General features: G+C 43.2%; 1 protein-coding gene across 1 annotated transcript in view; it reads left to right on the plus strand.

Moving 5' to 3' along the window:
- The window catches only part of fa49a (FAM49A), a gene marked incomplete in the record, with an annotated part of 40,863 nt that overhangs the window by 4,679 nt on the left and 20,733 nt on the right, over positions 1 to 15,451 (plus strand). Inside the window, 1 exon segment of the mRNA NM_001146388.1 lies at positions 9,392 to 9,471. Coding sequence (NP_001139860.1) covers positions 9,399 to 9,471 — 73 coding nt within the window.

Genomic DNA, 15,451 nt, shown 5'->3' on the forward strand with positions numbered 1-15,451 from the left:
CATGTGCCTTATCTCTATCCGTCAACCCCTCCTTTCCTCCCTCTTTCCCTTATTTGAAACTGTATAGCTATTGGAAACCACAAAACACAGCTGTGGTCCGTCTTGAATTGTGGTCCTGATTGCAACAAGTGATCGCTTGCTCATTTGGTTCCATGTAGTGTTTTTGAAAAGTGTCTGTCTGTCTGTTATTTGGCAGGTCATGAAGTGTACGCCGTGGCACACATTCACCGCCTTTCGCAAGCTGTTAAAGGAGGCTTGGAAGAGACACACAACACTGACTTTGAGAGCGGAAAGCAGGACATGTAAAGGGCCAACTGCTCTCAGAAAGGAATCATACATGGAGAAAATAAAGACAGGGTGGAGAACCAGGCTCTTAAAAAGACAAGTCATTCAAAGTGAACTGACAAGCAGCCACAGACAGTAGATATACTGTTAGACCTACTATCAACAGTAGATATACTGTTAGACCTACTATCAACAGTAGATATACTGTTAGACCTACTATCAACAGTAGATATACTGTTAGACCTACTATCAACAGTAGATATACTGTTAGACCTACTATCAACAGTAGATATACTGTTAGACCTACTATCAACAGTAGATATACTGTTAGACCTAATATCAACAGTAGATATACTGTTAGACCTACTATCAACAGTAGATATACTGTTAGACCTACTATCAACAGTAGATATACTGTTATACCTACTATCAACAGACACTAGATATACTGTTAGACCTACTATCAACAGTAGATATACTGTTAGACCTACTATCAACAGACAGTAGATATACTGTTAGACCTACTATCAACAGACAGTAGATATACTATTAGACCTACTATCAACAGACAGTAGATATACTGTTAGACCTACTATCAACAGTAGATATACTGTTAGACCTACTATCAACAGTAGATATACTGTTAGACCTACTATCAACAGTAGATATACTGTTAGACCTACTATCAACAGACAGTAGATATACTGTTAGACCTACTATCAACAGACAGTAGATATACTGTTAGACCTACTATCAACAGTAGATATACTGTTAGACCTACTATCAACAGTAGATATACTGTTAGACCTACTATCAACAGTAGATATACTGTTAGACCTACTATCAACAGTAGATATACTGTTAGACCTAATATCAACAGTAGATATACTGTTAGGCCTACTATCAACAGTAGATATACTGTTAGACCTACTATCAACAGTAGATATACTGTTAGACCTACTATCAACAGTAGATATACTGTTAGACCTACTATCAACAGTAGATATACTGTTAGACCTACTATCAACAGACAGTAGATACACTGTTAGACCTACTATCAACAGACAGTAGATATACTGTTAGACCTACTATCAACAGTAGATATACTGTTAGACCTACTATCAACAGTAGATATACTGTTAGACCTACTATCAACAGTAGATATACTGTTAGACCTACTATCAACAGTAGATATACTGTTAGGCCTACTATCAACAGTAGATATACTGTTAGGCCTACTATCAACAGTAGATATACTGTTAGACCTACTATCAACAGTAGATATACTGTTAGACCTACTATCAACAGTAGATATACTGTTAGACCTACTATCAACAGTAGATATACTGTTAGACCTACTATCAACAGACAGTAGATATACTGTTAGACCTACTATCAACAGTAGATATGCTGTTAGACCTACTATCAACAGTAGATATACTGTTAGACCTACTATCAACAGACAGTAGATATACTGTTAGACCTACTATCAACAGTAGATATACTGTTAGACCTACTATCAACAGACAGTAGATATACTGTTAGACCTACTATCAACAGTAGATATACTGTTAGACCTACTATCAACAGTAGATATACTGTTAGACCTACTATCAACAGACAGTAGATATACTGTTAGACCTTCTATCAACAGAAGATATACTGTTAGACCTACTATCAACAGTAGATATACTGTTAGACCTACTATCAACAGTAGATATACTGTTAGACCTACTATCAACAGTAGATATACTGTTAGACCTACTGTCAACAGTAGATATACTGTTAGACCTACTATCAACAGTAGATATACTGTTAGACCTACTATCAACAGCAGATATACTGTTAGACCTACTATCAACAGTAGATATACTGTGAGACCTACTATCAACAGTAGATATACTGTTAGACCTACTATCAACAGTAGATATACTGTTAGACCTACTATATGCATGTACAGTAGCACGTATATGAACAATATACTGATTCATTCTATAATATATTGATTGATAGAGTTTCATTTTAACAGGGGAAATGTTATACAGAGGAACAACTAGAGGAGAGGATAGGTCAGGAAAGATGATTAGATGAGAGGAAGGTTAGGTTTGAATAATGAGGGAGCTACAATAATTGAACATCGGTAAATAATTTTCCTCTTTAATGTGTCTGTTGTTATCTCCTGTTAGGGGTCAAATCAAATTAAATTGTATTTTTCACATGCGCCGAGTATAACAGGTGTAGTAGATCTCACAGTGAAATGTTTACTTACATGCCCTTAACCAACAATGCAGTTAAAATAAATAAATACAATTAAGTAATAAAAAATTAAAAAGCCACAGTAAAATAACAATAGCTAGGCTATATACAGGGTGTTACGGTACAGAGTCAATGTGGAGGCTATATACAGGAGGTACCGGTACAGAGTCAATGTGGAGGCTATATACAGGGGGTACCGGTACAGAGTCAATGTGGAGGCTATATACAGGGTGTACCGTACAGAGTCAATGTGGAGGCTATATACAGAGGGTACCGGTACAGAGTCAATGGGGAAGCTATATACAGGGGGTACCGGTACAGAGTCAATGTGGAGGCTATATACAGGGTGTTACGGTACAGAGTCAATGTGGAGACTATATACAGGGGGTACCGGTACAGAGTCAATGTGGAGGCTATATACAGGGGGTACCGGTACAGAGTCAATGTGGAGGCTATATACAGGGGGTACCGGTACAGAGTCAATGCAGAGGCTATATACAGGGTGTTACCGGTACAGAGTCAATGTGGAGGCTATATACAGGGTGTTACGGTACAGAGTCAATGTGGAGGCTATATACAGGGTGTTACGGTACAGAGTCAATGTGGAGGCTATATACAGGGTGTTACCGGAACATAGTCAATGTGGAGGCTATATACAGGGGGTACAGGTACAGAGTCAATGTGGAGGCTATATACAGGGTGTTATGGTACAGAGTCAATGTGGAGGCTATATACAGAGGGTACCGGTACAGAGTCAATGTGGAGGCTATATACAGGGGGTACCGGTACAGAGTCAATGTGGAGGCTATATACAGGGGGTACCGGTACAGAGTCAATGTGGAGGCTATATACAGGGTGTTACGGTACAGAGTCAATGTGGAGACTATATACAGGGGGTACCGGTACAGAGTCAATGTGGAGGCTATATACAGGGGGTACCGGTACAGAGTCAATGTGGAGGCTATATACAGGGGGTACCGGTACAGAGTCAATGCAGAGGCTATATACAGGGTGTTACCGGTACAGAGTCAATGTGGAGGCTATATACAGGGTGTTACGGTACAGAGTCAATGTGGAGGCTATATACAGGGTGTTACGGTACAGAGTCAATGTGGAGGCTATATACAGGGTGTTACCGGAACATAGTCAATGTGGAGGCTATATACAGGGGGTACAGGTACAGAGTCAATGTGGAGGCTATATACAGGGTGTTATGGTACAGAGTCAATGTGGAGGCTATATACAGAGGGTACCGGTACAGAGTCAATGTGGAGGCTATATACAGGGGGTACCGGTACAGAGTCAATGTGGAGGCTATATACAGGGTGTTACGGTACAGAGTCAATGTGGAGACTATATACAGGGGGTACCGGTACAGAGTCAATGTGGAGGCTATATACAGGGGGTACCGGTACAGAGTCAATGTGGAGGCTATATACAGGGGGTACCGGTACAGAGTCAATGCAGAGGCTATATACAGGGTGTTACCGGTACAGAGTCAATGTGGAGGCTATATACAGGGTGTTACGGTACAGAGTCAATGTGGAGGCTATATACAGGGTGTTACGGTACAGAGTCAATGTGGAGGCTATATACAGGGTGTTACCGGTACATAGTCAATGTGGAGGCTATATACAGGGGGTACCGGTACAGAGTCAATGTGGAGGCTATATACAGGGTGTACCGTTTAGTCGAGGTAATTGAGGTAATATATACACTACCGTTCAAAGGTTTAGGGTCACTTCGAAATGTCCTTGTTTTTTAAAGAAAAGCAAATGTTTTATCCATTAAAATAACATCAAAATGATTAGAAAAACAGTGTAGACATTGTTAATGTTGTAAATGACTATTGAAGCTGGAAACGGCAGATTCTTTTTATGGAATATCTACATAGGCGTACAGAGGCCCATTATCAGCAACCATCACTCCTGTGTTCCAATGTCACGTTGTGTTAGCTAATCCAAGTTGATTATTTTAAAAGACTAATTGAGCATTAGAAACCCTTTTGCAATTATGTTAGCACAGCTGAGAACTGTTGTTCTGATTAAAGAAGCAATACAACTGGCCTGAAGACTAGCTGAGTATCTGGAGCATCAGCACTTGTGGGTTTGATTATAAGCTTAAAATGGCCAGAAACAAATCACTTTCTTCTGAAATTCGTCAGTCTATTCTTGGTCTGAGTAATGAAGGCTATTCCATGTGAGAAATTGCCAAGAAACTGAAGATCTTGAACAAAGTAGTACTGTGTACTACTCCCTTCACAGAACAGCACAAACTGGCTCTAAACAGAATAGAAAGAGGAGTGGGAGGCCCCGGTGCACAACTGAGCATGATCACACCGTCGTCTGGAACAGCTGGTGCTCCCATGCATGTTTCAGTGTTAGTTGCCTCGGCGCGAGCATAGAAGTCATTTTGCTTGTCTGGTAGGCTCGTGTCACTGGGCAGCTCTCGGCTGTGCTTCCCTTTGTTGTCTGTAATAGGTTGCAAACCCTGCCAAATCCGACGATCGTAAGAGCCGGTGTAGTATGATTCGATCTTAGTCCTGTATTGAAGCTTTGCCTGTTTGATGGTTCGAGGGCAGAGCAGGATTTCTTTTAAGCTTCCGTGTTAGATTCCCGCTCCTTGAAAGTGGCAGCTCTACCCTTTAGCTCAGTGCGGATGTTGCCTGTAATCCATTGCTTCTGGTTGAGGTATATATGTACAGTTACTGTGGGGACGACGTCATCGATGCACTTATTGATGAAGCCAGTGACTGATGTGGTGCACTCCTCAATGCCATCGGAAGAATCCCGGAACATATTCCAGTCTGTGCTAGCAAAACAGTCCCGTAGCTTTGCATCTGCTTCATCTGACCACTTTTTTATTGACCGAGTCACTGGTGCTTCCTGCTTGTAAGCAGGCATCAGGAGTATAGAATTACGGTCAGATTTGCCAAATGTAGGGTGAGGGACAGCTTTGTACGTGTCTCTGTGTGTGGAGTAAAGGTGGTCTACCGTTTTTTTTCCTCTGGTTGCACATGTAACATGCTGATAGAAATTAGGTAAAACAGATTTAAGTTTCCCTGCATTAAAGTCCCCCGCCACTAGGAGCTCCACCTATGGATGAGCGTTTTCCTCTTTGCTTATGGCGGTGTACAGCTCATTGAGGGCGGTCTTCGTGACAGCATTGGTCTGTGGTGGTATGTAGACAGCTACGAAAAATACAGATGAAAACTCTCTAGGTAGATAGTGTGGTCTAGAGCTTATCATGAGATACTCTACCTCAGGTGAGCAAAAACTCGAGACTTCCTTAGATATTGTGCACCAGCTGTTGTTTAGAAATATACTTAGGCCTCCACCCCATGTCTTACCAAACGCTGATGTTCTATCCTGCCGATAGAGTGTATAACCCACCAGCTGTATGTTATTAATGTCGTCGTTCAGCCACGACTTGGTGAAACATAAGATATTACAGTTTTTAATGTCCCGTTGGTAGGATATACGTGCATTTAGCTCATCCAATTTATTTTCCAGCGATTTTGCTTTGGCCAGTAGTATGGATGGCAAGGGCAGATTAGTCACTCATTGGCGGATCCTCACAAGGCACCCCGATCTCTTTCTGCGATATCTTTTTTGTCTCTTTCTCCTGCGAATGATGGGGATGAGGGCCTGTTCGGGTGTCTGCGGTAAATCCTTCTCGTCCGACTCATTAAAGAGAAATTCTTCATCCAGTTCAAGATGAGTAATCGCTGTTCTGATTTCCAGAAGCTCCTTTTAGGTCATAAGAGACTGTGGAAGCAACATTATGTACAAACTAAGTTACAAAAAAATTGAAAAAACAAACAAAATAGCACGGTTGGTTAAGAGCCCATGAAACGGCAGCCATCCTCTCCGGAGCATCTTACATACTAGGGGTTATGGGTTAGGGTTGGGGTTAGAAGTTAGAGGTTAGGTTTGGCTAGGGTTGGTGTTGGGGTAGGTTGGGATGGGATAGGGTCGGGGTAGAGTTAGGGTAGGGTCGGGGTAGGGGTAGGGTTGGGGTTGGGGTAGGGATAGGGTCGGGGTAGGGTTGGGGTAGGGTTGGGGTAGGGTCGGGGTAGGGGTAGGGTTGGGGTTGGGGTAGGGTAGGGGTAGGGGTAGGGTTGGGGTAGGATAGGGGTAGGGTCGGGGTAGGGTTGGGGTAGGGTTGGGGTAGGGTCCGGGTAAGGTTGGGGTAGGGTTAGGGTTGGGGTAGGGTTGGGGTAGGGATGGGGGTTGGGTTAGGGGTTAGGGTTAGGGTTAGTAATGGGGTACGGGTTAGGGGTTAGAGTTGGGGTTAGGGTTGTGGTAGGGGTTAGGTTAGGTTAGGTTAGGTTAGGTTAGGGGGTAGGGTTATGCTAGGGGTTAGGTTTGGGGTAGAGGTTAGTATGCTTACCAAGGGGAACTGCCCCTTCCTACTTTCAGACTATGCTCAAACCCTACAGCCCAACCCGAATACTGTGTCATGATCAAAGATATGATCAAGAGCCTCACATACAGTCTAGCGTTTGGTCATTGTGCTGCCACAGAATGAATTGTGAGCAAGGTCTCAAATGAACTTTATATACCAGAGCAGCAAGAAAAGTTCTATATATTATTGAAACAATGTTGTGATTGTTTGTGAGAACGCCAACAGGTGTGGTTACCGTGGGGGAAAGATTCTATTGGGGAAATGTTCCTGTGGGGGTTGCCATGGAAGCCAAGAAGGGGAGTGAGGTGTGTGTGTGTGCGTGTGTGTGTGTGTGTGTGTGTGTGTGTGTGTGTGTGTGTGTGTGTGTGTTGTGTGTGTGTGTGTGATCACACACATGCATGTGGGGGTCTGGGAGAGGAAGTGTGTCCATCTGATGAATGGGCATGTGCCTGAACTCAATTTTATACACTAATTGTAGTCTCACCCATTCATTTCTAATGACCGGTCATTTTTGACTGGGAAAACCACAGGTGTACAAAAGTTAAATAAAAAACACCCAAAATGTAATGAAAATCATCAACATGTATTTTGTGTGTTCAGATGCCCTGTGTGGACAAAGTCATGGAACCTTATTACAATCAGATTAAATGAACTACATTTTTTTGAGAGAAAACTTGTAAATCAGTCCAATTCGACCGAAACTTGACCGCCCCCTTCTAGCTCTGAATCGATTAATAGCTACGGTACTGATAAAAAAATTGACTTTCTATACCTGTGATATGTGGTTGTCCCACCTAGCTACCTTAATAAGATGAATACACTAACTGTAAATCGCTCTGGATAAGAGCGGCTGCTAAATTACTAAAATATAAATGTCAAATTGTAAGGGTAAGGGTTAGGGTAGATTTGAGTTGGGGTAGGAGTTAGGTTTAGGGTTTAGGGTTAGGATAAGAGTTAGGGTTGAGGTATGGGTTAGGGTTGTGGTAGGTGTTAGGGTTGGGTTAATGTTGGGGTAGGGGTTAGGGTAGGGTTAGGGTAGGGATTACAGTTGGGATAGGGATTAGGGTAAGGTTAAGGTTAGGGCGGGGTAGGGTAGGGTAGGGTAGGGGTAATTGCTGGGTTAGGGTTAGGATAGGGTTAGGGTTAGTTATATTGTTTGTCTATCTGTTTCCAGTCTAGGTTGGTGTTAATTCCACTGTTAGTCTATCTGTTTCCAGTCTAGGTTGGGGTTAATTCCACTGTTAGTCTATCTGTTCCCAGTCTAGGTTGGGGTTAGTTCCACTGTCAGTCTCTGTTTCCAGTCTAGGTTAAGGTTAGTTCTACTGTATGTCTATCTCTCTCCTGTCCAGGTTGCAGCCATGGGGAACCTCATTAAGGTCCTTGGCAAGGATTTAGAAAACTGTCCACATTTTTTCCTGGACTTCGAAAGTAAGTGAGCGCTGGGATGTGCATGTGTGTGTGTGTGTATCAGTGTGTGATGCAGGGTGGAGGTCAAAGGTCAGAGGTCAGAGGTAGAGGTTGGGACGGAGAGGAATGGGGTTGTGGATGTGGGTTGATGTGCTTATGGTGTGTTGTGGGTGTTGTGGGTGGTGTCTGTCATGTTCAGAAACTCTCTGCCCTCACTCTCATTCTTGGCGCTCGTGAACAGCTTCGGGAACCAATTAGTCCTCATAAGCCCCAAGATCCCTTGAAATATTGACATATTTAATCAGCTTAAGCAAAGCACAAAAAAATGTCCATTTGTAGTTAATATTTAATTTAAATTGATATCGCAATAACCAGAGGACGTACCCAGCAGACCTCCAGTAGTGAGAAGCTGGTCAGACGTACCCAGCAGTCCTCCAGTACTGAGAAGCTGAACAGATGTACCCAGCAGTCCTCCAGTACTGAGAAGCTGGACAGATGTACCCAGCAGTCCTCCAGTACTGAGAAGCTGGACAGATGTACCCAGCAGTCCTCCAGTACTGAGAAGCTGGACAGACGTACCCAGCAGACCTCCAGTACTGAGAAGCTGGACAGACGTACCCAGCAGTCCTCCAGTACTGAGAAGCTGAACAGATGTACCCAGCAGCCTTCCAGTACTGAGAAGCTGGACAGACGTACCCAGCAGACCTCCAGTACTGAGAAGCTGGACAGACGTACCCAGCAGTCCTCCAGTACTGAGAAGCTGGACAGACGTACCCAGCAGACCTCCAGTACTGAGAAGCTGAACAGCGGAGCGCTAGAAGAAAACAAACCGGAGTGAGAGAGTGATATGTCTGTCCATGTTGCCATGCCAACGCCACCCACGACATACCTGGACGGACTATGCCACCATCACACCTGAACAACCCACCCCCTCCTACCCCAACCATACACACACACACACACACACCACACACACGTCCCTCACACCTCCCCATCATCACCCACACAATCCTCTTCTTCCCTCTTTCTGTTCTAGGAGATTCATGGGTAACCTCCTGAAAGTGCTGGCTTGCTCCGATCTTGAGCATGGCCCAATCATTTTCCTTGACTTTGAACGTGAGACCATCCGCTTTTTTTATCATTTTTATTTTTCTCTCTGTTTTTGAAATGTATTTTGTCTTTTTTTATTTATAGTTCTTCCTTCATTCTGTCTGTGTTGTTTGTCCGTATACCTGTAGTCTCTCCTCCATGTTTTTTTCCTCCTCCATGTTTCTCTCCTCAGTCCTCACCGTTTCCTCCATTTTCTTTTTTTCAGCTCAAGACGCTGGTCTTCATATGTAATATCTGGAGTTATATGTGAAGACTAGCTGGAAGCAATAAGCTGAAATATGGCTACTACTATGTGGATGATTCAAATTGTACACAGACTTTCAGATTGGTATCGGGCCCTATTTAGTAAGCAATTTAGCAAGAGTCTTCAGAATGCCATATCTCTTATTTTTTATCTTGTTGCTATGAGATAAAGATGTCTTACAGCCAAAGACCATCTCTATCTATCCACCCTATCAGCTTCCCGCTTTGCAATACTATTGGATGAGTGAGTGAGTGTTGTGTGCATGTGTTTGTGTGTTTAATCTGGTGTGTGTGCGTGCGTGTGTGTTTGTGTGGGAAGCGAGGGTCGGTCACAAAATGGCCACCTCCATCCTTGCCTTCCCTCTTTCCACTCTGACCTCTAACCTTTAACTTCTTCTTTTCCTTCCTTCTCCAAAGTCACCCCTATTTAACAAATGGTTCCTTCCACTCTCCGGTAGAATCTGTTATAGTTCCTATGGAAACGGAGTAGCCCACTGCTAGGGAGAATGGGGTGCTTGCACTAAAGTAGAGTTAACCCCCTCTCTACAGCAGCACTGTGCTCTCCTGCTCCAGTGAGAGGCAGAAGTCATCTCTGTCACACAGATGAAAGCTCGAGTTAATAATGATACATACCAATACAAAGGTCAACGCTGGGGATCTACTCCATAACCTAAAACTGCATTAGTTCACCTCTATGTAGAATCAAACAAAGCATCGACACATAACTAATCTAAATAGACATTGAATTGCCATTATTAGCTTAGCAACAGATATAAAGGCTATGGGGTCACCTTCATAACTAATCTAAAATAATGCATCAACTCCACAATCTAAACCACTCAACTTCATTACAAACCAAACAACATAGACCAGGGATATGGATCAACTCCATTACAAAGCAAACAACATAGACCAGGGATATGGGTCAACTCCATTACAAACCAAACAACATAGAACAGGGATATGGGTCAACTCCATTACAAACCAAACAACATAGACCAGGGATATGGATCAACTTCATTACAAACCAAACAACATAGACCAGGGATATGGATCAACTCCATTACAAACCAAACAACATAGACCAGGGATATGGGTCAACTTCATTACAAACCAAACAACATAGACCAGGGATATGGGTCAACTCCATTACAAACCAAACACATTGGCCAGGGATATGGGTCAACTCCATTACAAACCAAACAACATAGACCAGGGATATGGGTCAACTCCATTACAAACCAAACAACATAGACCAGGGATATGGATCAACTTCATTACAAACCAAACAACATAGACCAGGGATATGGGTCAACTCCATTACAAACCAAACATAGACCAGGGATATGGATCAACTTCATAACGATAGACTTGAAAGTGTCAGATCCGTAACCTAAATGAGAACCCTGGTTCACCCCCCTCCACTTCCTGGAGTGACGGAATTAATCTACCTTTTCCCCCCTCCTCAATCGACACAAAATACCTCAAAATGACAGAGCAAAGACGGGTTTTTAGAATTATTTATTTACAGAAGTATTCAGACCTTTTACTACGAGACTTGAAATTGAGCTCAGGTGCATCCTGTTTCCATTGATCATCCTTGAGATGTTTCTACAACTTGATTGGAGTCCACCTGTGGTAAATTTAATTGATTGGACATGATTTGGAAAGGCACACACCTGTCTATATAAGATCCCACAGTTGACAGTGCATGTCAGAGCAAAAACCAAGCCATGAGGTCAAAGGACTTGTCCGTAAAACTCCGAGACAGGATTGTGGCAAGGCACAGATCTGGGGAAGGGTACCAAGAAAATGTATGCAAATTCCCGGCCAAACTGAACAATCAGGGGAGAAGGGCCTTGGTCAGGGAGGTGACCTGATGGTCACTCTGACAGAGCTCCAGAGTTCCTCTTTGGAGATGGGAGAACTTTCCAGAAGGACAACTATCTCTGCACCACTCCACCAATCAGGGCTTTGTGGTAGAGTGGCCAGACGGAAGTCACTCCTCAGTAAAAGGCACATGACAGCCCACTTGGAGTTTGCCAAAAGGAACCCAAAGACTGTCAGACCATGAGACACAAGAATCTCTGGTCTGATGAAACCAAGATTGAACTCTTTGGCCTGAATGCCAAGCGTCACGTCTGGAGGAAACCAGACACCCCTACGATGAAGCATGGTGGTGACAGCATCATGCTGTGGGGATGTTTTTCAGCAGAAAGGACTGAAAGACTAGTCAGGATGGAGGGAAAGATGAACAGAGCAAAGTAGAGAGAGATCATTGATGAAAACCTGCTCCAGAGCGCTTAGGACCTCAGAATGGGGCGAAGGTTCATATTCCAACAGGACAACGACCCTAAGCACACAGCCAAGACAACGCATGAGTGGCTTCGGGAGAAGTTCCTGAATGTCCTTGAGTGGCCCAGCCAGAGCCCGGACTTGAACCCGATCAAACATCTCTGGAGAGACCTGAAAATAGCTGTGCAGCAATGCTTCCCATCCAATCTGACAGAGTTTGAGAGGATATGCAGAGAAGAATGGAAGAAGCTCCTCAAATGCAGGTGTGCCAAGCTTGTAGTGTCATACCCAAGAAGACTCAAGGCTGTAATCGCTGCCAAAGGTAATGGGTCTGAATACTTTTGTAAATGTAATATTTCAGTTTTCTTTTTTGTATAAATTGCAAACATTTCTAAAAAACAGTTTTTTCTTTGTCATTATGTGGTATTGTGTGTCGATTGATGAGGGGAAAAAAAACGGTTTAATATATTTTAGAAGGCTTTAACGTAACAAAATGTGGAAAAAGTCAAGAGGTCTGAATACTTTCCGAATGCGCTGTATGTCACAATAGGACACCAGACTATCGCGTCTGCCTGTTGCTTCCAGCGTTGGTTCTCCCCTGCCTGTCCCATTTAGTCACTAAAACACACTCATCACAGATGAACAAACAAAGCCTACGGTATAGTGACTGAAAGGCACCCTGTGTGTACTGTACTGTCTGTGCCTAGGGGTAGTCTCAGTTGATTATTTGTTCAGCTGATCTGGATACAACCATTGGACACAAATCTGGTTCTGGTTTATTCACTAACAAACCAACATACAGCAGGGAGAGAGAGAGAGACAGAGACAGAAAGAGAGATAGAGAGAAAGAGAGAGAGAGAGGGAGAGAGAGAGAGAGAGAGAGAGACACACACAATGACATATACATGTCAATACAGTGTAAATAGCTCTCTGCCTCACCTCTCACCCTCTCTCTGTGTCCACTCTCTCTCTCTCTCTCCAGGTAATGTCTTTTATTCTCTCTCTCGCTCTCTCTTTCCGCACTCTTCTTTGATCTCTCTCTTTCCTTTTCCCCCTCAAGAGCCCGCCTACTGCTGCCACTCCTAAAGCTAGGGCTGCCACTTCTAAATCTAGGGCTGCCACTCCTAAAGCTAGGGCTGCCACTCCTAAATCTAGGGCTGCCATTCCTAAAGCTAGGGCTGCCACTCCTAAAGCTAAGGCTGCCACTCCTGAAGCTAGGGCTGCCATTCCTAAAGCTAGGGCTGCCACTCCTGAAGCTAGGGCTGCCACTCCTAAAGCTAGGGCTGCCACTCCTGAAGCTAGGGCTGCCACTCCTAAAGCTAGGGCTGCCACTCCTTAAGCTAGGGCTGCCACTCCTAAAGCTAGGGCTGCCACTCCTAAAGCTAGGGCTGCCATTCCTAAAGCTAGGCCTGACACTCCTAAAGCTAGGGCTGCCACTCTTAAAGCTAGGGCTGCCACTCCTGAAGCTAGGGCTACCACTCCTAAAGCTACGGCTGCCACTCCTAGAGCTAGGGCTGCCACTTTTTAAACCCACTGGCAAAAACAATGATGCATCTTTATCAGCTGATGTAAAAAGGGATTTATAAATACATTTGATTGATTGATTGATTGATTGATTATTCAACGACATCACATCACAACAACTCAAGCTTTAGGTTCTGCTTCAATAACTGCTGTGTGTGACAGAGATGATTCCTTGCCTTCTCTACCCTTTCTGACTGTACTGTGACCAACTAAACTGATACATTAAACTAGAAAGGCCAGATCCTTCACTTGAGATGTGCACATGGACTGTAACGCAAACCCAGGAAACATTATGCTGACGTTCATGCAAGATTCAACGATAATCAATGTTTTACACTTTTGATCAAACTCTTTAGAGTAAATAAACACAGAAGGAGAAGTGACACAAAAAAAAAGCATAAACAAATGTGGAACAAGACTGAGACTAATCATTCCAGTGTTTTTTTTTATTTTGTTCTGTGTTCTACATTGTAGAATAATAGTGAAGACATCAAAACTATGAAATAACACATATGGAATCCTGTTGTAAGTTTAAAAAAAAAACTGTTAAACAAATCAAAATATATTTTGTATTTGAGATTCTTCAAATAGCCACCCTTTGCCTTGATGACAGCTTTGCACATCCTTGGCATCAACCAGCTTCACCTAGAATGCTTTTCCAACAGTCTTGAAGGAGTTCCCACATATGCTGAGCACTTGTTGGCTGATTTTTCTTCACTCTGCGGTCCAACTCATCCCAAACCATCTCAATTGGGTTGAGGTCGGGGGATTGTGGAGGCCAGGTCTGATGCAGCACTCCATCACTCTCCTTCTTGGTCAAATAGGCCTTACACAGCTTGGAGGTGTGTTGGGTAATTGGCCTGTTGAAATACAAATGATAGTCCCGCTAAGCCCAAACCAGATGTGACGGAGTATTGCTGCAGAATGCTGTGGTAGCCATGTTGGTTAAGCGTGTGAATTCTAAATAAATCACAGACAGGGTTACCAGCAAAGCCCCCCCACATCATAACACCTCATCCTCCATGCTTTAAGGTGGGAAATACACATGCAGAGATCATCCGTTCACTTACTCTGCGTCTCACAAAGACACAGCGGTTGGAACCCAAAATCTCCAATTTGGACTCCAGACCAAAGGACAAATTTCCACCGGTCTAATGTCCATTGCTCGTGTTTCTTGGCCCTAAGCAAGTCTCATGTTCTTATTGGTGTATTTTAGTAGTGGTTGCTTTTCAGCAATCCGACCATGAAGGCCTGATTCACACAGTCACCTCCGAACAGTTGATTTTGAGATGTGAATGCTACTTGAAATCTCTGAAGCATTTATTTGGGCTGCAATTTCTGAGGCTGGTGACACTAATGAACTTATCCTCTGCAGCAGAGGTAACTCTGGGTCTTCCATTCCTATGGCGGTCCTCATGAGAGCCAGTTTCATCATAGTGCTTGATGGCTTTTGCGACCGCACAAAGTTCTTGAAATTTTCCATGTTGACTGACCATCATGTCTTAAAGTAATGATGGACTGTCGTTTCTCTTTGCTTGTTTGAACTGTTCGTGCCATAATATGGACTTGGTCTTTTACCAAATAGGGCTATCTTCGGTTTACCACACCTACCTTGTACACAACTGATTGGCTCAAACGCATTAAGACGTAAATAAATTCAACAAATTAACTTTTAAGAAGGCACACCTGTTAAATGAAATACATTCCAGGTGACTACATCATGAAGCTGGTTGACAGAATTCCAAGAGTGTGCAAAGCTGTCGTCAAGGCAAAGGGTGGCTACTTTGAATAATCTTTTTTGGTTACTACATGATTCCATATTTGTTATTTAATAGTTTTGATGTCTTCCCTGTTATTCTACAATGTAGAAAATAGTAAAAAAATAAATAAAGAAAACCCCTTGAATGTTCTAAAACTTTTGGAT

The sequence above is a fragment of the Salmo salar genome, chromosome 14, assembly GCF_965601325.2.
Source record: "Salmo salar chromosome 14, fSalSal1, whole genome shotgun sequence".
NCBI classification, from domain to species: Eukaryota; Metazoa; Chordata; class Actinopteri; order Salmoniformes; family Salmonidae; genus Salmo; species Salmo salar.